A 27,785-nucleotide genomic window follows, 5' to 3' on the forward strand; every position below is an offset into this window, starting at 1 on the left:
AAACAAGCTAATCACCGAGGGCCTATTTGTATTCTCGTTTGTGTTTGCACACGCTGATGTGCAGGGGGGAGGGCGCAAAAACTAGAGAACAGGCGAGGGTGGCAGGGGAGAACGGGGAGGGTCTCCGATGGAGGGTGGAGTGCGTGTGAAAGGGTTAAGTTCCCTCCCTGGCTGCATGCTGCTTTCCCTTGCTCTGTCAAGCCCCATTAAACCTGCTACACCACAGCAATATGGTGCCATCAATTACAGGCACGCTGCCATCAATGCAGAGTGCAGAGGAGAGGAGAGGCAGGAGCACATAAACAGGACAAACGGCCACATAAAAGACATAAAGCCCTGCAGCCTGCCTCTCTCAAACACACACAAACACTCTCTCTCTCTGCACCTTTTACCTTTTTGAGGTGTCATTCTGTTTCTGAATGAGTCTGGGTTTGTTTCAAATACAGATGGGAAAGAAAAAAAACTGCACAATGCATGCATTCCTGACTCTTTCATGATACTGAGACAAATTTATGAAAAAGGCTAAAAACTATGTGAAGATTTAGGCTCACTGTGTTAACTGCAGTGTGCTTCTACTGCCCCCGTGTGACAGATGAAAACCCAGTCACCAGTACAGAGCCAAAATAAAAGTCCAAACTTTTAAAAGCGCATATTAACTTTACAGCACTCCATGCTCATCATCAAAACACCGAAAGATCCAAAAGCAGTGAGAAATCTTCAAAGTGACACAAATCTGCATTTCATCTCTTTTGCATGTCTCAAATTCTTTGCTGCATTTCTCTCTCGGGTTCAGACAAAGAACCATTTGTCTGAGATGGAAAGCCATTTTTACTGACCAGCGAAGAGAAAAAGAGCCACTCTTTACCTTTGGGTGCCGTACTGTCTTCAGTACAACAGGTCAGTGAAAGACACTGACAATGTCACAAAGCAACTGAAAATCAAACACTGGGAAAATCGTGAAGATGCAATGTTGCTGTGCACCACATACTGCTGCTGCTGAGAGGCATACCTCTGCACTCACTTTAAACACCTTCAACATGTCTCTGAGAATGAAATCGGCTGAATTTGAATCAGGTATCTTTTTTTTTTTTTTAAATTACATCAAATACAAGCAACTATTCCAGTACATATTCTTTGCATGCTATAAAAATGTGGAATTGGTGTATGTTGCCGCAGAGTAAAAGAGACAAATCTGATAAGTAAATTGTTAGATTTTTTTAAAGATGTGATATAAAAAACAAAAACGTTCACGATGAATAGACATTTCTCAGTAGAAAATATTCAAATTAAAACATTTATTTTTGTCTTCTTTTGTGTCTCACTCGTTTGATAGCAACTGGGCAAAAAGCTTTACCCACCAAAATCTGACAGAGTAATAAGGAGACACACCGCACACCCATTTTGAAATAGTTAGAATCTTAAAGAACTGGATTAGGCAATTTTTTATTTATTTTTTACTTCTTTTTTTTTACATCAATGACACTTGATTAAGCGACGTAGGCAGCTTTAATTTTTCAATACAGCAGACACTCCCTCATAACATATCTTACAGTTAATTGTCGGTGTCTGAACCACATAAAAAGATTAACACTGATTATTTACACCACACATTCATCTTTTAAAAGGAGGAGGAAAATGATACCAGAACACCTATATTTATTTGTAATCTAGGTAAACCAGTCCTTTAAGATGTAAAACAGAGAAACGTACACACAAGTTAAACGTAAAGTAACCTACATATTTACAAATGGCCTCCAACTGCCAGAGTTTTAGGTCGAGTTTATCTGTGAGGAAGAACTACTGCTGCCGGAGCTCTTGGTTTTCTGCCCTCTAGTGGCACTGGGCTGCCGCTGCACTCTCTGGCTGGAAGCCTCCCTGCTCTTCTCACTGTGGCTGGTACCGGCTTTACTGCGCACTCCTGAAACGAAGCAAAAAAGAAAATGCACTCAGGGAAAGGAGGAAATAAATGTTTAGGTAACTGTTATAGGACTGCTTCGCATATACCATGCAATATGGCATTTTAGAAAAATAAAAATGGAAATAATAATGACGGGGAATGAGAACGTGCAGCTGATAAAACAGCTAGTTTTCTTATATACTTGACACTAACTATGAAGTGGCGAGAAAGTGCCCTCAGAAATTATGAACTGCAAATATAGCATGTGTCAAGAGACCTGACTATTTTACTGGTGAAGGAAGAAAATATTTTTTTATTTTTTTTTATTTTATTATTCTTCAGCACAACTGAAGAATAGACAACCCGAACTCTCTTTAGCTGTTTATTTAAGTAGCCTTCAAGAACATTTCTCTAGGCTTCTGAAGAACATTTATTTTCTTCTCTGTCGAGATGATTCAATACCACTTCAATAATGGTGAGGTCAGAGTTTTAGGAAGGCCAATCCATGACCGATTTGTGTTCTAGTTTGTGTTTTTCTATCCAGGTATGATTGTGTGCATTGGCAGTATGTCTGGGCTCACTGCCATGTGGGAAAAATAAACCTGGTGGCAGCTAGATTTCTTTCTTTCTTTTAGCTTTCCAGATGGGACTGTATGGTGGATCAAAAACTGACGGTACTTTCTATGTTCTCAATTCAAGAGAATATTTTGACACGTTTATTTAAAGTTTCACATTTGATTCATCACTCTATAAGACCTGATGCCACTGATTTTCAGTCTAGGTCTTTTGAAATATGGCATACTTCTGCATTTTCTCTCTGTTTCCCTTCCTTAAGAATGGCTTCTTGATGGCCACACGTTCCACTGAGCATATTTCAAATGAGGCTTCAGCAAAGAGTAGATGGATCAGCTGAAGGGCCAGATCCACCTCTCAGGTCCTGTGTCAGTTGTTTCTGGAACTTTTTCCCTATGTCTTAAACATATGACTGTCAGATACTGTCCATGTACCGCAGACAGTTTTCTGACCCGCCAACTTCTTGGTTTGTCCTTCACTTCTCCAATGTTAACTTTGGCATTTTTTAAAGATCCAGACAAAGAATTGTTTTCTTGAATATTTTACAGGTCAGTTTCAACTGGCTCAACAGGAAAGAAAAATAAATAAATCACACCTTTAAAGATGATCAACTACAAGGACTGGACTGAAAAGGAGTGAAAAAGCAGTCAAAGAAAAACTCTGAAGGACCTTTAGAAAGCCTGGAGCAATATTTCTTAAGACCACTTTAAAAATACTGGAAATTACCAGTACTACCCCTCAGATTCCTAGAAGACATGCCTACAGAATCAATTTCAAAACCCTACATCATTATATTCTTGAAAAACCTTTAGGTCAAGGTTAGTGAGATTAAAACTCACCCGAGAGTTTTAGTAGAATCACCTATGGTATCAATTTGAAGGTGCTATGTCGCTTCGTTCTCAAGTTATTGCATTCACAAACTTAAGTGTCCACACTTAAGTCCACAATATCCCATAAGCCTTAGCAAAAATAATAATACAGGAAAAAAATATATATATATTGTTCCAGCTGATAGTGATATTGTTCATTGTTTTACAAAAAAGTATTTCTATAGCGTTTATACTCTCCATTTGTACTATAATCACAGATTTTAGCATTCTTTTTTTATTTTGAAATTGCTTCTTCAAGTTAAAAGTTCTGTGTGTGTGTGCATATATATATATATATATATATATATATATATCACTAAACTGATTTAACCATCTAGAAATACAAAATCAAGCCATTGGGGTTGCTTAGGGTTAAGGTTCTTAGCAAGTCAAATGTTTAATCTGTTATTTAAAAAGTCATAAAAAGCTTGGTGCTCGCACACTTTTCTCCGCTTTATTTGTCAAGTTTAAGTTTCTGACCATTTATACTGAAGAACACTTCTTCAGTAAGTGAAATCCTGAAAATAGAACTCAGTAAGTGCATATTTGTATGAACCAAGTCAAGATCCTCTTTTCTTGTTCCGTCACAGGTTAACCATCACACAGCAACATAAAAGACTTTTTTTTTTTTAACTTGTAAATTCAAGCTACTCTTGTGTAAAAGAGTCAATAAAAAGAGTACTTCAGAGTTTCTTTTATAACTTTCTAGCCACTTAAAAACAAAGGGAAAAAAATCCACTGCACGGTGAATAAATCTCCTTGAGTATGAAAACATCCAAGGGCAAATTCAATTTTTGCGATCCACACACAATTGCATGCATGCACATATAACGAAAGCACAGCATGCAGTTTGTTTTCCAAAATCCTGCTCCATATCAAATGGCACATAAATACAACTTTTGTTAATGAGTAAGGCAAGCAAGTTGGCAGATGGAGGTGATGGACAGAGTGCAGCAAAAGGGACCTTGAGAGTGAGGAGAACTAGTGTCTTGGGGGCCGTAGACCACAATCTTAGTGTTGACCCTTGTGGCTCTGGGGCCTGCTGCTGTGGGGGGAGCTGCGGCAAGTTTAGGGCTCTTTCCAGAGGCCAAAGAGTCCTCTTCTTCAGGAAACAAGACACACAGAAAAAAAGACAGAAAGGAAAGAACTGACCGGGATAGAGAGGAAATCAGAAAAGCCTGCAACACAGTGAGAATGAGCAATTTGTAGATGAGTTTGCATGACTATGCCTGTCTTCAGATGCCCTCCTTTTATGTGGAAAACTGTGCTGTGTGGGGTGAAGTGAAGATTGGATTTAGTTAGTGAGGTGGGGTAAGGGAAGAGTGCAGCACAGAACCTCTGCTACAGCACGTACAGAACTTAAATGGAGGAATGTGATTATTTCACACACTTAAAAAGCAAAGAGAGGAGCAAAGAAAGGATATAACATAAATTGTTAGAAAAAAAAAACAACTTTAACATTCTGAGTCTTTGCATCAAAAATCATATCTGTAGCCACACACACGCTTGTTGTTATCAGAAATTACTGTTACCAACAACTGGGCTTGTTTGCATTGGAAAGTAGGTTGGTCTTAGGATCCCCTCTGACCAGTCCTCTTCCCTAATGTTCTATTCTTGGACCTTTGATGTTGTCCATTCCCACCAGATCATACACCAATCAAGCATAACATTATCACCAACTGCCTAATATTGTGTTGGTCCACATGGACTCCACTAGACGCCCTAGAGGTGTGCATTGGTATCTGGGACCAAGAGGTTAGCAACAGACCCTTTAAGTCCTTTAAGCTGTGAGGTGGGGACTCCATGGATCAGACTTCTTTGTCCAGCATATCTCACAGATGTTCGATTAGACTGAGATTTGGGAATTTTGATAGTTTATACAACAATAGTTTATCGATTAAAAAAAACAAAAAAAAAACGACATACATAATTTATGCTAATATAATAATGATTTGTGGCATAACTATGCTACACTTTACAAAAAACAGTGATGAGTTCTTTCTCCTTCTAGCCTTGGCTTTCATTAAAGGTGCAGAGTTTTATATATAACTCAACACCTCAAAGACTAAGGAACTGGTTGTGGACTTCGGGAGGTCCAGAGAAGGTCCACTGCCGGTTCAGATAGAGGGGGAGGAGGTGGAGGTGGTCAACAAGTACAAGTACCTCGGGCTGTGGGTGGACAATAAACTGGACTGGTCATGCAACACAGAGCATCTGTATAAAAAAGCCCAAAGCCGACTGTACTTCCTCAGGAGGCTGCGGTCTTTTAACATCTGCAGGAAGCTCCTGAGGATGTTTTACCAGTCAGTGGTTGCTGGAGTACTTTTCTATGCTGTGGTGTGCTGGGGGAGCAGCACAGCAAAGAAGGACTCATCCAGGCTGGAGAAACTGATCAGGAAGGCTGGCTCTGTGGTCGGCATGAAGCTGGACACTCTGGTGACAGTGGCAGAGAAAAGGACACTAAAAAAAACTGCTGGACATTATGAACAATGCTGGGCATCCTCTGCACACGGCCATAAACAACCAGAGGAGTCTGTTCAGTGACAGGTTGCTTCTCCCAAAGACAAGAACTAACAGACTTAAAAACTCCTTTGTCCCACACGCCATCAGACTGTTTAACTCCTCTCTGGAGGGGAGAGGGAGGGGAAACAGGAGGACAAAGGAGGGGGGAACAACTAAGCTGTAGTGCCTCTTCACCTCACTGTGCAATACTTTTGTTAATAGTCAATGGTGCAATAGACCTCAATACTTGAAATGTGCAATTCACTTGTATTTTTATTTTTATTCCTATTTATTCTATTTATCCCCTTCATATATTTTATTTATATATGTCTCTGTATTTATATATGTGTGTGTGTGTGTATATATATATATAATATTCTGTAACTGTAACTTCTGTCGGTGCTGTGCTTTTGGAAACCGAATTTCCCAGAGGAACCCACCCGAGGGATTAATAAAGTTCTATCTTATCTTATCTTATATTGCCAAAAATGTGAACCCACAATGATTAAAAAGAGCAAAACACATCCTGAACTTTTCTGACTTTCAGAGGGTTAAACTGTAGGTGACAAATGACAGCCCTCTTTTCCTAAGTCAATTGTGACCTGGGGGGTGACATCTGAATCTTAACTAGTGTTTGTGGCTGCTGCATCCTGGACTGACCAATGGTGGGTTAGGAGGACCCAACAGAGGGGGAAAACAGGAACGGACTACAATAAAGCAGTATAAATGGGGAGACTAAAACTTCCCAGCCTGATTTCTGCAATGTTTCTTAGTTAAAAGAAGGTAGACTATGTGAGCTGAAAGATAGTCAACATTTAAATGACAAATATACATATACTTTCAGTTGCATTACATCCCATTCTTCAGATACTAACCTCTGGCTTCTGTGTGCGCTGTGGTCATGCTTGTGGTGTGGGCGCCAGCTGAAAGGTCTCCACCACAGCTTTCAGCTACCCTCTGTCCTGCACACATTGCCTTCAAGGTCTGGAAGACTGCTTGAGGAGCCACATTCATCTTCAGCAAGTCCACTATGATTCTGTGAGGAGGAGGAAGGGGGTGAGGACATAAAACCATGGTCTTCCATGTAACCCACAGATAAGGCTATTATTAGACATACTTAAAAACCTCCTGATCCACAGTAATTCCTGCAGCCTGAGTAAGTTCGAACAGCTCAATTTCTTCGGCGCTGAGGACTTTCTTCTTCTTTATTGCATATTTCTGCACGTTAGATGTGACAACCAGCGCAGGGGAGTCAGGGGCGGAAGGAATCGTTTGTTGTGCTTGTTGAGACATCACTAATGAACTGAGGGGTTAGATTAAATAAGAAAGTAAAATAAGGTGCAATGACTAAAAGACAATACAGCGTAAACAATGAGAAACACGGCGTAAGTGAACTTCCTCTCCGAATCAAAAATATCAAAATTTATCAAAAATATAACCACAATGAGACTTAAATGATTAACACAGCAAACGCCTGGTTCCTTAAAATTAAAATTATACCTACCATTACGAGCGAAATGCTCAACGTTTAATCGCTTCTGTTTGAGCCAAGCGTGACGCGCCAAAAATACGTCATTGTCATGCGTTTCATACGTAATCCTCTCAAAAATGAAATAAAATAAAAAAGTATGTTTTAAAAAGTTACATTATTCAGTTGTCCGTCACGTCTTCATTTAAGATTTTAAATCCGTGCTTTAAAACCCCATATTAATTTTAAAAACTCTTTCCAGGAGAAAATCTTGCCGCTACTCAGCTATTTTCAAATGCCCCTGGTTGTTTTTGGGGGCAGGGTATTTTTTCGTAAATTGAACATAAATGACTGTAAATATATAGGCACGGTAGCCTATGCTAGTAGAGATGCTGAAAGAGCGAAAAAGAACAAAACCGGAAGTGCTTCTGGGGATTGTCCTCTCAAACCTGCTCGGGTCTCTGCGCCGTCGTCCAAGAATGGCCGCTGCTGCAGCAGGAATAAACAAACAGGGCGCCGTAGCGACGATGGAGCCCTGTATCCGACACGGGAGAGGAGCTAATGGGAGCACGGTTAAGGTTGTAATGTTGTCACTGCAATCTTAGATCCAACTACATGTCGATCGGTGGTGTTTGGCTATTTTGTTATGTTGAGCGAATGACCGACATCAGGCTTGCCTCTGACGCTTTTGATTTTGGGCGAACGCTGCTGCGTTGGCGTCGTTGGCAGGAGGATGTCAGAGCTTTATTTTATAGATCGGACCAGAGTCATGTGTAAACACTGTTTCACAAGACGATCTTTTTTTTTTAGCGCTGCATTATAAACTTAGACTGGTGCACGTTGACATGGCTGGTATTTGTGCCCGCATCATGCTAGCAGATGAGCTGGCTGGTCTTCCGTCGGTAGTTGGCGTCAGTGCTAGCTGTTGTTCACTGCTGCAGCTCCTCTGTGAGGGAGCCCAGCTCAGAGTGTGATCGTGTCAGAAGATGCTTTTCGTACTGCTTTCAATGTATTCACTTAAAGATCACTGAAAGTAGAAATCAGAAGTGTTATCCAGCTGTAACGCTACAGGTCAAGATGACTGCATCCGACTAGTTATTGTTCTGTCTGAGACCTTATAGAGCATCTCTCTGCAGTAACCCAGAAGCATCTGTACCCTCCTGTGATCGGGTGCTTTAATACTGGTATTGGTTTATTTGCAGGTGCTGGAATGTGGTGTTTGTGAGGATGTCTTCTCTCTCCAGGGGGACAAGGTCCCTCGTCTTCTGCTCTGCGGCCACACAGTGTGCCATGACTGTCTAACCCGGTTGCCCCTCCATGGCAGAGCGGTCCGCTGCCCCTTTGACAGGCAGGTCACTGAGCTGGGTGAGTGATGTCATCACGCTTTCCAGCATCGTGTATATAGCGGACACTATATGTGTAATAACTGCTATATAAATCGTTGTAAGTGAATTTCAGTGGCTGAATCCTGAGACTGATCGTTCTTCTAAAAACAAGAGCATAAAAGAGCTTTCAAAACCAACTAAGAACCTTAGAACAACATCCTGTGATCTTCACATTTCTCTTTATTTGACTTCATGCAAGCCCCATTAAAAAAGAGACTTTTACCCAGAAGTTGTGAAAAATTGAAGTTGTCTTTATTACAGAAAACATTATTCTTGCTGCAGAAATCCATCATCCAGTTGAGGCTAAGGGTGTTTTTGAGGGCATGGAGCTCTACAGTACTTGCATTATTTGCCTTTCAAAGTGAGTTTGCTTTCTTCACATTTGCTTAGGGGACTCTGGAGTTTGGGGTCTAAAGAAAAACTTTGCTCTGCTTGAACTCTTGGAGAGACTCCAGAATGGAGCGACTAACCAGTCAGGAATGGCAGAGGACGCCTTGAAAGGCATGGGAGAAGTAAGGCAGCTATGATTTTACTGATAAGAGATGTGTCACCTTCACACCTTCTGCATGCTTTATCCTCAATCCATCTTTTTATAAACTAGTGTATAATTCGCTGCGATGAGGATGAGAGCCACACAGCCTCCATGTACTGTACCGTGTGTGCCACCCACCTGTGTGGCGAGTGCTCTCAGCTCACCCACTCCACTCGCACACTGGCCAAACACCGGCGGGTGCCACTGGCTGATAAGCCCCACGAGAAGACCTTGTGCCCTCAGCATCAGGTCCATGCCATCGAGTTTGTCTGCCTGGAGGAAGCTTGTCAGTCCGGGCCCCTCATGTGCTGTGTATGTAAGGAGTACGGCAAGCACCAGGGCCATAAGGTAGCTGGAAAACTTGTTCCCATATTAGATATAGTCACTGAAAAAGATATGGTTATATATATATGTTATATTGCCCTATTTTCCCTAACAGCATGCTGTTCTTGAGACTGAAGCCAATCAGATTCGTGCATCCATTCTGGACATGGCCCACTGTATCCGAACCTTCACAGAGGAGGTGTCCGAGTACTCGAGGAAGTTGGTGGGCATCGTGCAGCAGATAGAAGGTGGCGAGCAGATAGTTGAGGATGGAGTAGGCATGGCACACACTGAACATGTAAGACAAAGGGCTTCTTAATAAAACACGAATGATCATGCTTCTGTTTTGGCTCTTAGATCTTTCCCATGTGTGCTTCAGGTCCCCGGCACAGCAGAGAGCGCCCGCTCCTGCGTCCGAGCTTACTTTGCAGATCTGCACGAGACCCTGTGTCGGCAGGAGGAGATGGCGCTGAGCGTGGTGGACGCCCATGTAAGGGAGAGGCTCATCTGGCTGAGGCAGCAGCAGGAGGATATGACCATCCTGCTGTCTCAGGTGTCCACCGCCTGCCTGCACTGTGAGAAAACACTTCAGCAGGTAGGAGATGTGAGGAGTACTGGTGAGTTTAGGAACTTGTTTCTTTCTTTTCCTCACCCCAATTAAGATCAAAGCTGTGGTGATTTTGGGGAAATGCTTGCGTAATGCCGTTAAAGGTGTGATGTGCGTTGCTTCTTTTGTCTTTTAGGACGACTGCAGAGTTGTTCTGGCAAAGCAGGAGATCAACTGTTTGCTGGAGACGCTTCAGAAGCAGCAACACCAGTTCACTGAGCTGGCAGATCACATTCAGCTGGATGCCGGCATCCCAGTCACCTTCACTAAGGCACACGCTGTCGCTGCTCATAGAAATTTGCTTCTGTAAACCAAATGTGTCGCAAAAAATGGAAAGGCCTTGGGTTTTCCTATAAATGTAGTAATGACACTGAAAATGTCTTTTCAGGACAACAGGGTCCACATTGGTCCAAAGATGGAGATCCGCGTAGTGACTCTGGGGCTCGATGGCGCTGGAAAAACCACCATCCTATTCAAGCTGAAACAAGACGAGTTCATGCAGCCCATCCCAACCATTGGTAAATGCACTTGCAGTTTAATGGTTCACAGAGTCACTTTAGAGTCAGGATAATACAAGTCTTTCTTTTTTTATATATATATATTATCCTATATAAAGCTTGCTTTTGATCTTTGTCCAAGGTTTCAATGTGGAGACGGTTGAATATAAGAACCTAAAATTCACCATCTGGGATGTGGGTGGGAAGCACAAGCTCAGACCCCTCTGGAAACACTATTATCTAAACACTCAAGGTATGTTTTGTGCTTTCTGTGCTTTGGATATTTATAGCATGTTCTTGGATTTAACTAGTACTTTTGTGTGACTTGGACCACTGACAGGTGAAGTGAATAACTTGGAGCATCTAGTTAAATGCACAGTTTAGCTGGGAAATCTTGGCTTTGTGTGTATTTCACTTTGACGCTCACAGACGGTATATAAAAGACAAATGTAGTCACGGTGCCCATTGGGTCCAGTTTTAAGGCAGAAGTGAGGTCCAGCAGAGAGCTGATTGCAGGTGGTGTGGATACCCAAGTTTGTGAGGCGATGTAGGATTTTTAAAGTCATTCAATACTGTATTTGCATCTGCTGAAAACCTCTGGGAGTTTTAATCTTGGTAACACTGACTTTAATAGCAAGGTCAGTGGTCAACTTTCAGAAAATAGCATATGATTTTCAAACATCCATTTATCCATCTGCTAGGTGTCTAAAGGTTTAGCACTGGTGACCACCAGTATTTTTTGAATGAAGCTCTGGAGATAGTGGATATACTTGACAAAAGATGTTGAAGATGGAGCTGTCAGCAGGGGGTATATAGGAAGTTCACAGAGAACACTCATAGATGTAGTGAAAGATGACAGGGTTAAACTGACAGAGGAGGATGCTAGGGTAGGGTGACATGGCAGATGATCCCCTGTGGCGACCCCTAAAGGGAGTAGCCAATAGGAGTTCTCTACAGATTGACTCAATTTCATAGGCAGGCTCAAGGGTGTGGTGCCAGTGAGAGGTCAAATGCACTGTGATGTAAGGAAACACCAGCAAATGGAAAAAAAAAACTGTCCAAAAACACACAACCGAAATGAAAATAAACACAACAAAATATCTTTACGGCGACAATAATGTGACTGAACAGCTGCAGAAGTGACAGAAACCAAAGCATGTGTAGGGTTGAAACGAAACACATGTAAAAGAAGGGGAAGATTCATCAGTGATTTGAGGGAGAAAATGTTGCATTGTAGTGTTTGTTACAATCACATAACTCACTTAATACTCTCGATACATGTTTGCTATTAGCCGTTTGCTGTCACTTTCGCAGCAGTTCCATCACATTATCGTCTCCCCAAAAACACTTCCGTTTAGTTTTGTGATTTAAAGAAAAAAGTTAATTCTTTTATTGATTGATTTTTGGTGTGAGCTTTGCACAATTTGTTTCTATTTCCATTGTGTCTTATTGAAATTATGTTTTGTGAGCTTTTGTAGCGTTTTTCTCGTTGCTTGTGTTTTGTAAGTTCCAGTTTGTTTGACCTCTTAGGGCCAACGTAAAAGTGGCTATTTGAGTTACTTCAGTTTTTTGAAGCTCTGAGTTTGCTTCATTTTTCAGCCCTATAAACTGCTGCTTTGTGCCAGCTTCTTAAACATTTTTTAACAATTCCTCCTGCCACGGTCTAAAAACTGTTCCGGTATGGCTCCGGGCATACAACAAAGAGCATAAGGCACTGACCGAGAATCCAAACTCCCCAGATCCCTATCCAATCAAAGGTCTGTGGAACAAGCCTGATCCATGGTGGCCCTATCTCCCCACCCAAAAGATCCTAGCTAATGTCCCAGTGCATGATTCCACAGACACTGGGACTGTATCTGACTGTTCAGAGCTGTAGGACTTACAGTGTATTAGTGTGTGATTTTACTGTTTCCCTCGATCAGTGTATGTTGACTTTAAGGTTTCTGAGAAACATTTGATCCCTATCATGTCACTAAAGCATTGCAGGTTTGAAGGAAAAATCATTGTTGTTCATGAGTAAATAGACCTTTGCTTGCCAGACAAGCTTTTTGACTCCGTGCATTAAAAAAAAAAAAAAAAGAGTAATTGATTGGCTTTTTTTGTCATCTTTTTCGCAGCCATCTACTTCTAACCCACAGTACTGTGTAAAGTGATGGAATCATTAATGTTGTTACACTGTATCCTCTGCAGACCTGAAATATCTCCGGGAAATGTCAAGGCAATCCATCAGATAGTTGACATTTATGGTACAGACTGAACCATAAATGTCAACCTCTTTGTGGTGTGAGCGGAAAAGTCAGAGGATCACCAAAGTCAGCCGGTTTCATCCTTCGGGATCCATGCATATCAAACCAAAAAAAAGAACGGCTGACAGTGGCCACTGATGGGTTAAGGGAAATCACGGCACACCACAGAGTGATTGGTCAGACAACAGACCACAATAGTCTAGAGGTACTAGTAAAAGAGAGATTTTTTTATTTTTTATTTCAAATTCCTGGCGGGGTCTAAAGAGATGTCTTTGTTGCACCTTCAATCTGTGTGTGGTTTCAGCACAGGGAGGGAATTAAACAAAGTTAGAAAAATATACCAAAATAAACCCATCGGTTACATTGGCTAAATGAGAAACAGGTTGATTTACAGCCTCACTAAACTGTGAGGCCACACAGCGTGGTTCTGGCTAACAGCAAAGCAAACCCTCATTTATCTTGCAAAATTTAACATATTCCAGCTATCATGAGTTTATTAACTTTAAAGTGTAGGCATGTGAAAGGCTTGTCGTTTACTTTAAAATAAATTGAGGACAATACAAGCACACTGGCTGAAGTACATCAAGCATGGGTTCTGTTCAGAAGGAAGAATACCAGACACATTCACTTGGTCTTAACATAATCTACAAATAACCTTTGATTTATATATTAGAGAGCTCCACATTTTTTGTCTTGGACTCTACTGAAGTAGCTTTGTGCTTGACTCACAGTTTAAAATAATCCTTATTTTATGAGGTGCGGTGATGGGCCTCAGGAAGTTTTAGCTGTTTTCCTTTAAGCAGGCTTTATTGTGATCAGCTGCCCCTCAGGAACAAGATTTACCCCTCACCCACCTGCATAGCATGTGGCCATTTTTCAAACCTTTGTGGATATTGTGTTTTTACTTGATTTGTTTTTGTTTTACATTGGTTGCTTTCCATTTTTCATTTTAGGTTTTACCTTTTTGGGCTTTTAGTACATAGGACAGTAAAGACAGGAAAATGAGCTCTTACAGGTTGGCTAAATGATGCCCATGTCAGGCGGGGTCCCTGTATAATAGGCTGACTTGGTGCCAGATGTGATTAAAAAAACATAGAAGCACAGAAGCCTGTAGACAACTGTGCTGTTAGGTGCTAAGCTAAACTGTCCACAAATTCAAGTGAACAGCTCTGTCACCAGGTGCTTTGTTGCCAACATTTCAGTTGTTCACTAGCATACAAACAGTTGCATTACTGTCCTGTTGCTGGTGTTTAGTAGCAATACTTTCATCCTGGGAAGTAGCAATAGTTTCCCAGAGAGTTTGTAGTGCGGAGATCTGGTGGAAGTGTATTCCAAAGTCTTACGGGTAGGTTCTGTGTCCCATGGTAGTCGGGTGAGCAGGTATAACAGACAAAAGAGAAAATGAAAAAGAGCAGAGTGGACAAAAGGGTGAATACGTATGGAAAAGATCAGATAAATATGGAAGAGCGAGGTTATGAAGGGCTTCGAAAGTAAGAAGGAGGATCTTAAAATTGATTTGTAGGTGAACTGGAAGCCAATGGAGCTGTTTAAGAACTGTTGTTATATGTTCAGTGGATCTAATTCTGGATACAATACGAACAGCTGAATTTTGAATTAACTGCAGTTTATGGAGAGATTTATGAGGTAGACCATAGAGAAGAGAATTATAATAATATAAACAAGATGTGACAAGAGCATTGATAAGTATGGCGGTAAAGTGGTGCTGTTTGGAGAAAGTGAGGGATGCCCAGGCTTATTGCATGTTTGGGCCGTCTTGACATCCACTCATGAGTGTATCCACTGTGTGGCTTTTCCATGCAAACTACTCCACTGCAGGCTAGCTTGCCAGGCTAACCTGTTGGGCAGCAACCCTTTGCTGTGTGAGGCTGCTACAGCACAAGGAGAAATTGTGATGCGCAATGATTTGGCCACAATGCTGTGCAGAGACAGACCCTCAGCCCATCGCTACTGCTTTCCCGTTGCTGGAGGTCCACGGAGTATGTGAGGGTTTCCCCCCTGCTGATGTCACCCTGGGAGGTGATGCTAATGAAGTCTGAACTTTTAGCTCATAGGAAATATTTGAATTTATTTTTGTCACATTTATACAAGCATCACCCTTCACAGCATTTGTATGATGGAAGAAAGGGAAAGGCATCATAGGTCTGCTTTAACAGTAAACCAGATGTAGACAGAAGCCGCAATCTAACTGTTCTGAACTGAGCCTACTATGACTGCACTGGGGAGAAAGCACCTACTGCTCTTAACAGAAGAGGGGTGGTGTCAGCCTTTTAGTGCTACATGTACAAAACGTTGTACCCATAGCCATAGTTGTTGTCAGTCTTGATGAGAAAGGCGTACAGACCACTATTGGTAAATCTCTTTCTTTCAACTCTCATATTTGTGCAGCGGTGGTGTTTGTGATTGACAGCTGCCACCGGGACAGACTCATGGAGGCCCACAGTGAGCTGGCCAAACTGCTGACAGAGAAGGAGCTGCGAGATGCCTTGCTGCTCATCTTTGCAAATAAACAGGTAGTGTAAAGAAAAAAAAAAAGACACGTAATCTTGATTAAGCTCAGATGCCAGGTTGCATCACCTGTCCACTTTACAGGACGTTCCCGGCGCTGTGTCTGTGGAGGAGATGACGGAGCTGCTAAGTCTGCACAAGCTGTGCTGTGGGAGGAGCTGGCACATTCAGGGCTGTGACGCCCGCAGCGGGATGGGCCTCCACGAGGGGCTGGATTGGCTCTCCAGACAGCTGGTAGCTGCCGGCGTCCTGGACGTCGCCTAAATGCCGCCTCCCTCCACATGCGGACTCTTTTCACTCTCCCCCCCAACCCCCTGAAATCTGAACACAAACCCCCAGCCTCTGAGCCTGGTTCATCAGTTCTCCAAAAACTTTTTAACATGAGCTTCACTACAAGGCTGCAGCTTTAAACCCGACTTCTCCACCTTTCCATCTCTGAGCACCATTGTCGGCAAAGAAAACAAAAGACGTATATATCTTCTCTAGCTTCGTAATATGGGAACTACAAATATGTCTTCAAGCCTGCCCTTCCTGCTACTCCCGACCTCTGAGAAATAGTCACTGGACCTAAATCCTGAGTTGAGACTACATCCTCCCATCCTGCTTTATGCCTTCATGTGGCTTACACACTTCATTTTTTCTTCATAGTTTAGGTGATGAGCTGTTTATCTGGCATTTATAGCTTTTGAACTTAGGTCCAGTTAAATGTTAGACATGCTCCTTGTGCCCTGACAAAGTGAACTGTGTCTGTTTTTTCTACCCCACATGTTAACTCACCATAACCCTCCAAATATGTGACCTTGAACTGAACTAAATGCACACCGGTCCATGTTGTGATGATAGTATCATTTATGTATGCTTTTTAGTGCGCTTCAAATCGTCCTGACTGTTTAGTCCCCTTTCAGTTTATTCCAGTACACTTGCAGGTTAAGTGAGATGGAACAGAAACATTGCTATGGTGTAAAGGGGACCTCTTATGCACACTTTCAGCTCCATAATTTTAGTCTTGGATTAAATTTGGAGTAGCTTTGCATGATTCTCAAATCAGAATACTACATAGTCATCTTATACTGGGGCTTTGGTGACAGTCTGCCCCACCACTTGGACTTTGCTCCAAAGTAAGGTTTCAAAAAGCTTTTTATTCCCCCATGGAAGTTCTAGTTATTCCACTTCCTTCCATAGATTTCAATTCAGGATTCTTTGGCTGCCACACATCTGCAACAAGCTGTTTTCTTCTGATTCACACCCTTACACATTACACAACTGTATGCCTGCCATGACCATATTAGGATATCCTCTCACGCTGGCATCATAAAGAGCCAAACTTATTATAATGTCACCAATAACATACAAATAGCAGAAAGGAAGGAAAAGCATAATAGGTCTACTTTAAATGAACACAGTGGCTTCAAGCAGTCTAATGTTCAGATTTTGCCTGGTCATCTACCGTGAGCAATAGCAGCTGATTTTTTTCTTTGGATCTTTGTGTGCAAAGTTTTTTGTTTTGTTTTTAAGAGTGTGAACATATTTAAAAGCCACAGCTGGTAAGGTTTGATTTGAATGTAGTGTTTTCTGTTACTAAGCAACTGTTTACTGAGCTCACTGATGAGCGGGACGAGCAGACTTTACTTTGATACAAGCTGTTGTGGGTTAAAAAAAAAAAAAAAATCAGAGTTTTTAAATGCACCGACTCTGCCTCCGTTTTGTTGAGCGTACTGCACGCAGAATCTGTCGACTGCACTCGTCTGCCGCCTCGCTCCAGTTTCCATTTGAAAGCAGATGAACCACCTGCTGTTTCTTAAGTAGACTATGAGTGTTAACCTCAGTGCGAAAGAAAAAAAAAAGTCGTGAAAATATTCCTCTATCCTACACAAGTTTTCTTTTATGTTTTTGTTTTTCTGGAGTGCTTTTAAGATGGTACACCGGTAATCAGCCTTCAGTAATTCTGTAATGTGAAAGTAGTGAAACGTTAAACCTAACACTTACACTTGTCTTGTTATTGAGGAACCATCATTTAAGTTTGATCTTTATTCATTGCTATGTAATGTTAACTATTTGTACTTATGTATAAAAATATTTAAACAACTACAAAAAGAAAAATGCACGTGTGAAAAGCCTTGACGCATAGTTTGCGACATCATTTCAATTTGTTTTGGGGTTTTTTGGAAACGTAGAAGCACAAAGTGCATTGAAACCTTTGTTACCAGTGGACTTGAATATGGCTTTTGTAAATTATACATAATGTGATGCTCTATAATAAATTTATTCGACTGGTAAAGTGACTGATGGTTAAAAAACACCTCAAGATGAACATTCAAAGCACTTCTTACTACAAATATTCTTCACACAGTCACACAGCACTTGTCTCTATCATTTTCTCTCTCACACACACACACACGCACACACACACGCACGCACACGCACACACACACACGCACGCATCGGGGCAACTCAGGGTTCAGCATCTTGCCCGATGATACTTCGACATGTAAACTGGAGACACTCTTATAACAACATTTGGTCTTCTTTAATAAATCGCTGTACATTACATGACAAAGGCATACAATTACTTTATGGTGATGTTAATAATGCTGATGTCTTCATATGGCTTGTCAGTCTTCGGGTTGACTTTGGCATTGGAGATCCTCTGGACTGCCTCCATGCCTTTAGTGCACCTCCCAAACACAGTGTGCTTGTTGTCAAGCCAGGGCTGCAGAAAAACAGAAGCACATAAAGAAATTTAAAAAAAAAAAATCACACATATGTTGATCTTATAAGCACTTGTTGTCCATTGCTGACCGAGGTCATTATCCTTAACTAAATAAAAAGCATTTTAGTTAAATAAAAGGCAAAAAGCAAGACATTTGAAAAACACAACTAAGTTAAACGAGGGTGGTGCAGAGGTTAGCACCGTCAAATCGAGAGGGCTTGGATTCAGCATCTGGGTGGAGCCTTCTTGTATGCTGTTTGCACACTCTCTCCGGGTACTCTGGCTTCATCCCACAGTCCAAAAATATGTATGTCTTACCTAACAGTACTGCCATCCTTGTTTACACCTTGGTTACTCTAACTCTCTTTTCTGTCTTCTTCTAATGTCCATACAACTTCAACCACTGCTTGCATCATCACCAAAACTCCTTCCATTGGATTCCACAGCCGTCCTTCAGCAGCTCCACCGACTTCTGGTAGATTTGATTACAAGATTTTGCTCCTCGCATTTAAGGAGATTCACAACCTCACTCCACAGTACCTCTCTGAGCTGCTGCCATTTGCACTCTCAGGTCTTCTTTCTATTTCAGAGTCCCTCCTTCCCATTTAAATACCATATAGAGCCTTCAACTGTTAAGCAGCTAAGAAAATGCACGGATGGATAGAACTAACCCCAAACTAACCAAATTTAAGTCTTAGTCAGATCAAATCTGTCAACACAACCTGCAAAATGAGGCTTTGGTGCACATTTATCGAGACTTAGGTGGATTTTTTGTTTCTGCATTAAACCAATGCTGAAACTATGTTATAAGTGCAAACCTTCTCAAGCATACACCAGTAACTACTCAATAACCTGCCCTGCTCTTCTGACAACTGTAGCTACATGTGGTTTGGTTCAGCCTGCAATGTCATTGTTTACTCCTATTCATGTCTGGTAAATATTTTCTCCCCATACTTTTAAATTGACTGGAAGAGATTTGCTAACTAGAGTTTTGGCACCAAAACTGCAAAGCAAGACGGGTATAAATGCTGATTACCCATTATGTGTAGTAAGCTCTGCATAGAGTCAACACAGAATCTTTATCCTGAGAAAAAATCCCCCATATAACAACAAAAAGACTCAAACTAACAATTCATAAAAAGTCAATTGAAAACTATATAAAAAACAAACAAACTCAAAATTAAAAAAAGAGAATTACTATAGTTTTGTTTTATCTCAAACTTCACCCCCCATTTAGAATAATTTGCGTATTAAACCGTGAGTCTGGCTCATGTAGTGATGTTGTGGATTTTGAAAACTTTGGTAAATGTGATGCACCAGGTCTGTGTAGGCTTCCGTTACACTCTGAGTGCCTGACAGTATTCGTGTTTACTGTTGCCATGTTACACAGAAACAGAATGAAACCCAACACTCTGCTTGGTCATTTACATGTAACGTTACAAGATTGCTGACACTGATGCTGTTCCAGGAGCGACACCAGACTTTGCTGAATCCTGCATTTTCTGCTGCATTGCAAACGGTGTGTTAATATAAATTAAAAATGACTTCATCTGTAGTTATGGTGAAAGGAAAGTGCACAGGAATTTTTAAGGTTTTACATATCAAGATGTAATAAAACATTATCTAGGTGTTATGAGCACTTCGGTAAATACAACCTTTCAACATTTCAAGCAGGTTGAGGTGTGGACTTTGGGTGGTCCATGGAAACACCTTGATTCTTTTCTTTTTAGTCATTCTGTAGTAGGTTTGCCACTGTGCTTGAGATCATTTGCCTGTTGCACAACCCACTTTCACTTTAGCTGTCAGACAGATGGCTTCACATTTGACTCTAGAATAACTTTGGTTTACACAGAAGTTTCACAGTCAAGTGAATGGCTGAAAGATGCCCAGGTCTAACCATCACCTCACCAATTACATGTTTAGGAGCTGATGTGAGCGGTTTGCGCTGCCATGCCATTTGGTTTCACCAAACCTGACACATTATGACCATAAGTCCTGAGATTTGTTAAATGAATATGAGACAGTGTCATATTTTGTTCTTCGTCTGCGGTTGTTTTGAGCTAATTTACCCAATTACCTAAATTCTTTTTATTATGACCTGTTAAATAAAATCTTAGAGCCAATAAAGGGTGTAATTTATATAATCTTCTTTTTACCATAATTCTAATTATAAGTTTGAAACGGTAATATCACCATCTTACATGTAGCTGTCGTACTTTTTCAGAAAAGTAAATTGACATCTTATTCACACGATGATAAAATACACGTCTGAAAGTGGTTTTAGTTGGGCTACTTACAGTGGGTACCACGGTGATAAAAAACTGTGAGCCATTGGTGCCCGGGCCTCCGTTTGCCATGCTAAGTGTGTATGGGCGGTCGTGTCTCAGCGTGGCGTGGAACTCGTCTTCAAACTCCCCTCCCCAGATGCTCTCTCCTCCCATGCCTGTTCCTGTGGGGTCTCCAGTCTGAATCATGAAGCCCTGTCAACGACAAAGAGAAAAACACTCAGAGCCAGAATCCCACAGTTGATCGCCAAGCTTCATAAAGAAAAAGGACAACGTACCTTGATCACTCTGTGGAATATGTGGCCATTGTAGTATCCATTCCTGCTGTGGACGCAGAAGTTCTCCACAGTTTTGGGGCATCTAAAACCAAAGAGAGGAAAAGTTCTGTTCCTGTCTTCTAAAGTGAAAGGAGGAGCCAAAAGCATTCACACTGAGGACTTACTCCACAGGGAAAAGCTTGATGTGGATGTCTCCCATAGTGGTGTGGATGATGGCACTGTCAGACACTCTCTTGGGGCCCTCGGCCTGCGTGGCGGCCATCACCTCTTCTTTTGAGGGCTTCTCGTTAAAGATGTCTCTGTCGGAATCGGCGCTCTTGGTATCCTCTGGTTCTCTCTTCGAAAACTTCAAAAAGAGACGACAAAAAACTTATAGTAAGATAGGAAAAAATGCAGCGCTGTCACTTTGAAATGAATGCCTTTCTGTCTCACCAAGTAAAAGCGGTTCTTCTTAAAAGCACTACAGAAGATGGTTGGGTCAGGCTCTACGTTCTGTAAGGCAGGGTTGTCAGAAGCTTTCATCTCCACAGTGGGTGCCACTTGCATGGCCTTTGCAACACCTTGGAACAAACTCAGCTGAACCACACGGATGTTCTCCAGCTTCCCAAGGATCCGCACACATCTAGAAAACAAGAAACACAGGGCTCGGGAGTTATATGTCTATATAACTCTGTATGTGACGTTATCACATTTGATTTCATTAGTTTGTATACTACAATTAAAATACTCGTTTACATCTCTTAAACATTATTTTATTACGAAACACAACTGTGATTCAGTCTCCACCTTCATTTGTGAGCATACCTGTTAGTTTCCACATTGATGACCTTGATGCCCAGCATGGTCCCATACAGAACAAAGTGGCCAGTCTCATCAAAGATGATGTTTGCCAGCCGGATACCATCCACCTTCTCTAGTTCTCTCTCCACAGCCATCCGCCTCCCAAACTCCATGTCAGGAAGCTGCTGTCTCATCTGCTGCAGCTCTGTGAACATCTAAGACACATATAGCAGCTGTGATTGGTGTGCAAAATTCATAACGCTAGCAATGATCCAGGCTGAAAGGTGAATGGCAGGTTACCGTTAATGATTCATCAAACACTCGCATTAGTTTTCCTGTTAGGAATCGGAAGATCCTGACTTTCCTATCAGAAGCGATGGTGGCCATCTTCTTCCCATCGGGGGAAAAGGCAAGGCTGGTGGGATAGGTTTTGTGTTTTGCAAATTCATACAAGTCAGTGTCCGTTTTGTATTCCCAATCCACATGTTTGGGGAACTTGAATTCATTTGGAAGGCCTGTCCAGTACTCCAGCATTCCCGCTTTGTCAGCAGACACAATGACTCGAAACTTGGGATTCAGGCGGATTTGGGAAAGCGGTGCGGAGTGCATTTTGTCAAAGACATGGAGGGGGTCGTTGCCTCCCCTGCCATCATAGATGAAGATTTTCCCTGTGGACTTTTCTGAGCAGGCTACTGTGCAGATGGCATCTCCAGGATTATAGATCCACTCAGACTGGCCTGGATGAAAGCTACATATAGACAGATCACAGTAGAGAAACCAATCAAATTAAAGGAGAACTTGCACTCCAAATCTATCAGCAGTAAAAACATTATTGTGTCTGGCCAGAAAATCTTCATTTAGACTCACCCCAACTTCAGCATATTGATCATGTCAAAATTGACCACGTCAAATACTTTCATGGCCTGATCATCACCAACGGAACAGAAAAGGGCCCCTTCCGCACTGACCGAAATGCTTTCTATCACACCTGGGCAAAAAGCAAGAACAGTGTTTATACACATCCTTTTCACTCATTAAAGACATGTTATATTATAAGATACAATGCACTGGGTCTCCATAACTTCCTCTCAGTCCAGTGCCACTAAGAATGTTAAAAAGAAGTTATCACAAATTAAGTTCATACCGAGATGACTTCGAAAGTGTTTGACAAACTCTATCCCCTCGTCCTCCTTCTTCTTCCAAAATTTGACATGGCCATCCTGGCTGGCAGTGAGGATGAAGTCTGACCTGAAACAGCACAATGTTATGGCGTTATTTCAGCTTCAGCCCACTTTTCCCATCCACATCCCATCTACTGATGGAGTTAGACAATCTTTATCTGAAGTAAAGAGAAAATAAAAAAATCAGGATTGCGAATATGGATGCATCAAAGTTTTTCTTTGTTTGCCTGATTTGTTTTGGGGGGGTTGTCATTCAATTTATGCCAGGGAAACAGATAATAATACAATAATACACTTTCAGGCTAAAAGTGATAAGACCCAACAGATAAATGTTAGCCATTACTGATAAAATGTCATCTTACAAGCTTACAGGTCAACAGCAAACAACACAGCTTATATCAGCTGATGGAACTTCATTGTTATTACAGATACAGCACTCAGTGGCTTTTCAAACAAACAATGAACAGACACAACCAACTAATAACATGTAATACAGCCTGCAAGGTTCCTCTATAAACAGAAGGCTGCAGGAAATTGGCATGCCTTGTCACTGGAATGATAGAAAATACATCAATAATAATTATTAAAACGGCTGCCCACTCTTAAATGAAAGAATTACTAAATTCTGGTGCTTCGTTTAGATTTCCCAGGTGATGGTATCATACACGTCACCATTTTAGGTTGACTTTCACGTTGCCACAAGCATGAATGCTAACACTGGATCAGCACAAAGAAAATCCTGGAATATGAAGTATGCTGGCAATACTAATAATTGATAGTTTAGGCATTTTAAAATTGCATCGCTTTTATTAAGGTGGTTTAATAAGCTGGATGTAAGCGAGTAGTGCTGTAAAGTGGAAACGCTTCCTCACGTATAAAGGAACGTTTCCTTGTAGCTGCTGACTTACTTTGTACAAACTAAGTGTGTGATGACGTCCCTGTGCATATAGCTCCGTTCATACATTGCAGCCGACGGGAGGTTGTCCAGATAGACACGCTCGTACTCGAGTACTGAGAGAAACAAACACACACAGAAGTTAACGGACGGCGTTTGGCGCTTTATTAGCAGTGATTAGAGAGCAGTCGCAAAAAGCTGCCAGTGTGCCGAATGAACAGCCAGAATCCCACCTTTCCTTTTCTTTGCCTTTGTGGCTTCGCTTGGCATGGGTCCAACCCACTCGGCATCTTCTTCGTCCCCATCCCCATCATGATCATCATCTACTTTGCGCTTCAGTTCCACATTCTTTTCAGTAGCCGCCATTGCCGTGATCGCCCGTGTGGTCCTTCCGTAAATACAGTACTTCCGTTCAGCGCCTAAATCTCTGATTTCTTTGTGCAGTTGTTTTTGTTTCAAGTCTAAGTTGCTAAAATTCTACAATTATTAATTATAAACAACATGTTATGTGTCTCACCTTTTCTCAAGAATGCATAATTATTAGGATTAATGAGATTACGCTGTAATTACACGGAACTTGTTGTTTCCAGAGGGGCTGTTGTGATAGCGCACTAGGAGCGATCCAAAAATCTGTTTCTCGGGGTGAAGTACCGAGCTAGTTTTGGATTGTTTTGTCATCAACACTCTCGGAGTTTGATTCACGTGCGAATAAAAGCTTTTTATATATTTTATGGAAACAGAAAAAAAACAAATTAAGTGACGTTCTTTGAAAAAAACGGAACAGAAAATCAATAATTAAACCGAAACCCCCTATGTTCTCGGAAGTAAACAATCAACTCATGTATCGCCAATATGGCTGTAAAGAGTGAAATGTGAAATGTATCACATTTAAAGTTACCTACTGTAACAAACTTTACTATCTGTATTTTCGAGGAACCCAAAGTTCAGATCGTGTGAGAATATATTTTTTATTCTGCTAACAAAACACAGAAACGTAGCGGCAGGATGAGCAACATTTACATTCAAGAGCCACCAACAAATGGGAAGGTAAGCGCCCGTTTACAATTTGAACTTCAGTTTTTTCGTGCATAATGTTGCGGATTTGTAGGCACCATTAGCTAGCCACTCCTAACACTGTTTAGCTCTGAATGTATAATTTCGTGGTCTTTTCGCAGGTCCTGTTAAAGACAACAGCAGGTGATATTGACATTGAGTTGTGGTCCAAGGAGGCTCCTAAAGCATGCAGGAACTTCGTGCAGCTGTGCATGGAAGGTAAGAATTCACCAAGGAAGTGCAGAAACCACTGGAGAACAACGTCAAATTCAGTTTGCGCTAAATTAGGCCGAATTATTCCAGGCGTGCCCTTAAAATATATTGGTTTGGTAAAACTAGCCTCTTTAAGCATTAGGCCATGCGCGTGTAAGTGTCATATTTTTATCTTATTTTGAAGATTATTGATGGACTAAATGTGAGTAAATGTTGAGTCTTAGCCATCGTTACTTATATAATTCTTGTAAGCAGAGAAATGGCTGTTATGAGTGTACATAAGACTTTATTTAATCCCAGAAACTATATTCAGCTGAGCACTGTCTTTATTTAAATGTCCTTGTTGGCTCAGATTTCTTGAGGGAACTGTTGTTGCATTATTGTTTATTTAGTATACAGTATGTCTTGATCTTCTAGGTTATTATGATGGTACAGTGTTCCACAGAGTGGTGCCTGATTTCATCGTTCAGGGGGGAGATCCTACTGGGACAGGGGCAGGCGGAGAGTCCATCTATGGCCGACCATTCAAGGTGAGGCTGCTTTTCTTCTCATTTTATTTTTAATTCTGAAGTGGATTTCTAATTCCTATGAGCAGGTGACACTAAAATACGATGTCTTCTAAACTTTCTTTCGCCTTTCAGGATGAGTTTCACTCTAGGTTGCGCTTCAATCGGAGGGGTTTGGTTGCCATGGCAAATGCAGGGCCACATGACAATGGCAGTCAGTTTTTTCTCACCTTGGGACGTGCAGATGAACTCAACAATAAACATACCATATTTGGCAAGGTAAATCTGTAAGAACATGATGACTTATTCTCTATCTGTATTCATGATTGAATGCTGTCTTCAATGAATATATGAATATACCAAGATGAGTGGCGTTTTCCCCAGGCAGGATGTGCTAAGAGTGTGCCTGACCATTTCTATTTTCTGCAATCCCCACTCCAGGTCACTGGAGACACCGTGTATAACATGCTCAGATTAGCAGAAGTTGAGTGTGATGGTGAGGAAAGACCTCTGAATCCTCACAAGATCAAATCTGCTGAGGTATTTTAGTTCATTCTATTTTACCTGCTCAGCAATATGTTTATCTAGCTTCTGTAATTTAAGCTTTTCTTTTTGTCTGTCCTAGGTGTTACATTCTCCATTTGATGACATCATACCTCGTGAAATAAAGAAACTCAAAAAGGAAAAGGATAAAGAAGAGACGAAGAAATCACAGTCAAAAGCCACAAAGTGAGTGCTCGGCCTTCATCTGTCTTTCTGATTGAAACAAGATCAAGACTGTACCCAGGAGCACCTGCATTTTTGTACATAAGGGAATATATTATGCTTATTTCCATATCTATATATAGATATATATTTTCTTGCACTTTACTAGAGTAGCTTTGCATGATTCACAGTGTAAAATATTACTCATTTGTCTTATACTGAGTCTTATACTGGACCTTGGTCTATGGTTCATCATTTATGTAAAAAAGGTTGAACCTTTAAGGTAACCCATTCTATATGCCAATGTTTTTAGTTACCCCCAGTGTTGTTGCTCCTTTAGCTTATCACCTGCCAGAAGACTACAGAGGTCATAGACCACAAAGTTATTCTGAAGTGAAATCAAGTGTTTACAAACAGTGAAAGTGTCCACTGTAGCTGCTGTTTATGCTTCTCATACACCGATCAGGCATAACACTGACAGTGGTCACACTGATTATCTCTTCATCATGGCACATGTTAGTAGGTGAGATATGTTAGGCAGAAAATTAACTTTTCCCCCCCAATTGATGTTAGAAGCAGGAAAAATATGCAGTGGTCAGTGTCATTGGCGGCCTGGCTTATAAGGCTTATTGAGGCGCGAGTGATGGCTGGCCCGTGTTTCAATCCAACAGTTGAGATACTGTAGCTCAAACTGCCAAAAATGTATTGCTGTTTCTGATAGAATCACAATACACTGTACAGTTGTGTATGCATAGGCACAGACCAGTCAGCATGCCCATGCTGACCCCTGTCCACCACAGAAAGCACCAAGCAGTAGTACTGAACTACAGAGCAATGGAAGAAGGTGGCCTGGTCTGATGAATTACGTGGATGTGCATCGTTTACCTGCCTTACACCTACAATCAGGCCTGTTTCATTTTTCAAAAATGGTGTGAGGACAAGAAGCACAACAGTGAGTTTTAAGTGTTGACTTGGCATCCAAATTCTATTTAGAGGATCTGTTGCTAGCATCATGGTGCCAGATACCATAGCACACCTTCAGCAGTCTTGTCGAGTCAGGGACCGACACAATATTAGGCAGGTGGCCATAATGCCTGATTGGTGTATGTGCTGTTATCCCTGATCTTTGGTGTTTTGTGTATATGTTGGTGTTAAAATGTTAGAAAACAATATATTCACACAGATTGCTTAGGTCAGTATGAAACCTCTGCTTTTGGTCTCTTGGCACCTAGGGATTTATTGTACCTGTGCTAACATCATTATTATTATTATTATTTGAAACTTTGGCTCTGGTTTATACACTATATGGACAAAAGTGTCTGGCTACTTACACGCTACATCTACAGGAGCTGATCGGCCATTGAAACCCATGCCACGAAGCCAGTAGCACGTCATAATTGTGCTGATGTGAGGCTGAGAACTCTGTAGTTTCTAGGTCAGCAGAGCATTGATGATTACATGCATTGTGCCTCAGCATCTCAGTAACTTTATATGGTCTGCCACGCTGTGATTGAGTTGCTGTGGTTTCTAAAGCCTTCCTCTTTGGAATAATGCCACTTACAATTGATCATGGAATATCTTGGATGGAAGAAATTTCACAAACTAACTTGCTGATCCTAATTCAGGTCTATGCTCCGTGTCATGAAGCTTTTTAGAGCGACCATTCTTTCACAAATGTTGTGAAGGCAGACTGCATGGCTTACATACACCTGAGGCAATGTGACTTAAAACACCTGAATGCAAAGATTGGCAG

General features: G+C 41.4%; 4 protein-coding genes across 5 annotated transcripts in view; 2 read left to right on the plus strand and 2 right to left on the minus strand.

The window, feature by feature from the left end:
* Positions 1-581: 581 nt before the first annotated feature.
* On the minus strand, positions 582-7,479 carry mzt2b (mitotic spindle organizing protein 2B). The gene is made up of 5 exons (XM_085280267.1): positions 7,346-7,479; positions 6,959-7,144; positions 6,717-6,877; positions 4,304-4,441; positions 582-1,918 (listed from the first exon to the last, which is right to left on the minus strand). Exons 2-5 carry the CDS (start codon positions 7,132-7,134, stop codon positions 1,770-1,772), a joined length of 624 nt encoding a protein of 207 aa, XP_085136393.1. The 5' UTR covers positions 7,135-7,144; positions 7,346-7,479; the 3' UTR covers positions 582-1,769.
* A 285-nt stretch (positions 7,480-7,764) lies between these two features.
* Positions 7,765-17,704, plus strand: trim23 (tripartite motif containing 23). Of its 2 annotated transcripts, XM_085280264.1 has the most exons (11): positions 7,765-7,887; positions 8,512-8,674; positions 9,085-9,206; positions 9,296-9,574; positions 9,666-9,848; positions 9,930-10,145; positions 10,294-10,428; positions 10,546-10,675; positions 10,797-10,907; positions 15,307-15,431; positions 15,511-17,704. In XM_085280264.1, the coding sequence occupies exons 1-11, from the start codon at positions 7,789-7,791 to the stop codon at positions 15,688-15,690; spliced, it is 1,743 nt and encodes a 580-aa protein (XP_085136390.1). In that variant the 5' UTR covers positions 7,765-7,788; the 3' UTR covers positions 15,691-17,704. The 2 variants fall into 2 exon arrangements, with proteins under 2 accessions (XP_085136390.1, XP_085136391.1); XM_085280265.1 differs by lacking the exons at positions 7,765-7,887; positions 8,512-8,674; positions 9,085-9,206 and having other exon boundaries at positions 9,302-9,421; positions 9,493-9,574.
* An 86-nt stretch (positions 17,705-17,790) lies between these two features.
* ppwd1 (peptidylprolyl isomerase domain and WD repeat containing 1) lies at positions 17,791-24,089 on the minus strand. The gene is made up of 11 exons (XM_085280263.1): positions 23,789-24,089; positions 23,569-23,671; positions 22,624-22,727; positions 22,347-22,467; positions 21,780-22,227; positions 21,504-21,694; positions 21,132-21,321; positions 20,864-21,045; positions 20,700-20,781; positions 20,434-20,616; positions 17,791-18,136 (listed from the first exon to the last, which is right to left on the minus strand). Exons 1-11 carry the CDS (start codon positions 23,919-23,921, stop codon positions 17,993-17,995), a joined length of 1,881 nt encoding a protein of 626 aa, XP_085136389.1. The 5' UTR covers positions 23,922-24,089; the 3' UTR covers positions 17,791-17,992.
* A 287-nt stretch (positions 24,090-24,376) lies between these two features.
* Positions 24,377-27,785, plus strand: part of cwc27 (CWC27 spliceosome associated cyclophilin) — a 32,006-nt gene continuing 28,597 nt past the window's right edge. Inside the window, exons 1-6 of the mRNA XM_085280268.1 lie at positions 24,377-24,602; positions 24,731-24,827; positions 25,239-25,351; positions 25,463-25,606; positions 25,769-25,867; positions 25,953-26,056. Of these exons, the coding sequence (XP_085136394.1) occupies positions 24,561-24,602; positions 24,731-24,827; positions 25,239-25,351; positions 25,463-25,606; positions 25,769-25,867; positions 25,953-26,056 (599 nt within the window). The 5' untranslated portion in view covers positions 24,377-24,560. The remainder of the gene's footprint in view (positions 24,603-24,730; positions 24,828-25,238; positions 25,352-25,462; positions 25,607-25,768; positions 25,868-25,952; positions 26,057-27,785) is intronic.

Source organism: Mchenga conophoros, linkage group LG7 (assembly GCF_057382185.1).
Source record: "Mchenga conophoros isolate Kocher_MC1m ecotype Shallow Benthic linkage group LG7, M_conophoros_male_GT1.1, whole genome shotgun sequence".
NCBI lineage: Eukaryota > Metazoa > Chordata > Actinopteri > Cichliformes > Cichlidae > Mchenga > Mchenga conophoros.

Bases quoted from the DNA above. Each gene is read 5' to 3' on its own strand.
- ppwd1 (XM_085280263.1), bottom strand. From the start codon at position 23,921: ATGGCGGCTACTGAAAAGAATGTGGAACTGAAGCGCAAAGTAGATGAT. The intron at 22,228-22,346 runs GTGAGTCTAAAT...GTCTATATGTAG, and splicing joins ATCAATATGCTGAAGTTGGG to CTTTCATCCAGGCCAGTCTG. The intron at 20,782-20,863 runs GTAAGTCCTCAG...CTTTGGTTTTAG, and splicing joins ATCAAGCTTTTCCCTGTGGA to ATGCCCCAAAACTGTGGAGA.
- trim23 (XM_085280264.1), top strand. From the start codon at position 7,789: ATGGCCGCTGCTGCAGCAGGAATAAACAAACAGGGCGCCGTAGCGACG. The intron at 9,849-9,929 runs GTAAGACAAAGG...TGTGTGCTTCAG, and splicing joins GCATGGCACACACTGAACAT to GTCCCCGGCACAGCAGAGAG. The intron at 10,146-10,293 runs GTAGGAGATGTG...TTTGTCTTTTAG, and splicing joins GTGAGAAAACACTTCAGCAG to GACGACTGCAGAGTTGTTCT.
- mzt2b (XM_085280267.1), bottom strand. From the start codon at position 7,134: ATGTCTCAACAAGCACAACAAACGATTCCTTCCGCCCCTGACTCCCCT. The intron at 4,442-6,716 runs GTTAGTATCTGA...TGTTTCCTGAAG, and splicing joins AGCGCACACAGAAGCCAGAG to AAGAGGACTCTTTGGCCTCT. The intron at 1,919-4,303 runs GTCCCTTTTGCT...GCTTCGTTTCAG, and splicing joins TAGTTCTCCTCACTCTCAAG to GAGTGCGCAGTAAAGCCGGT.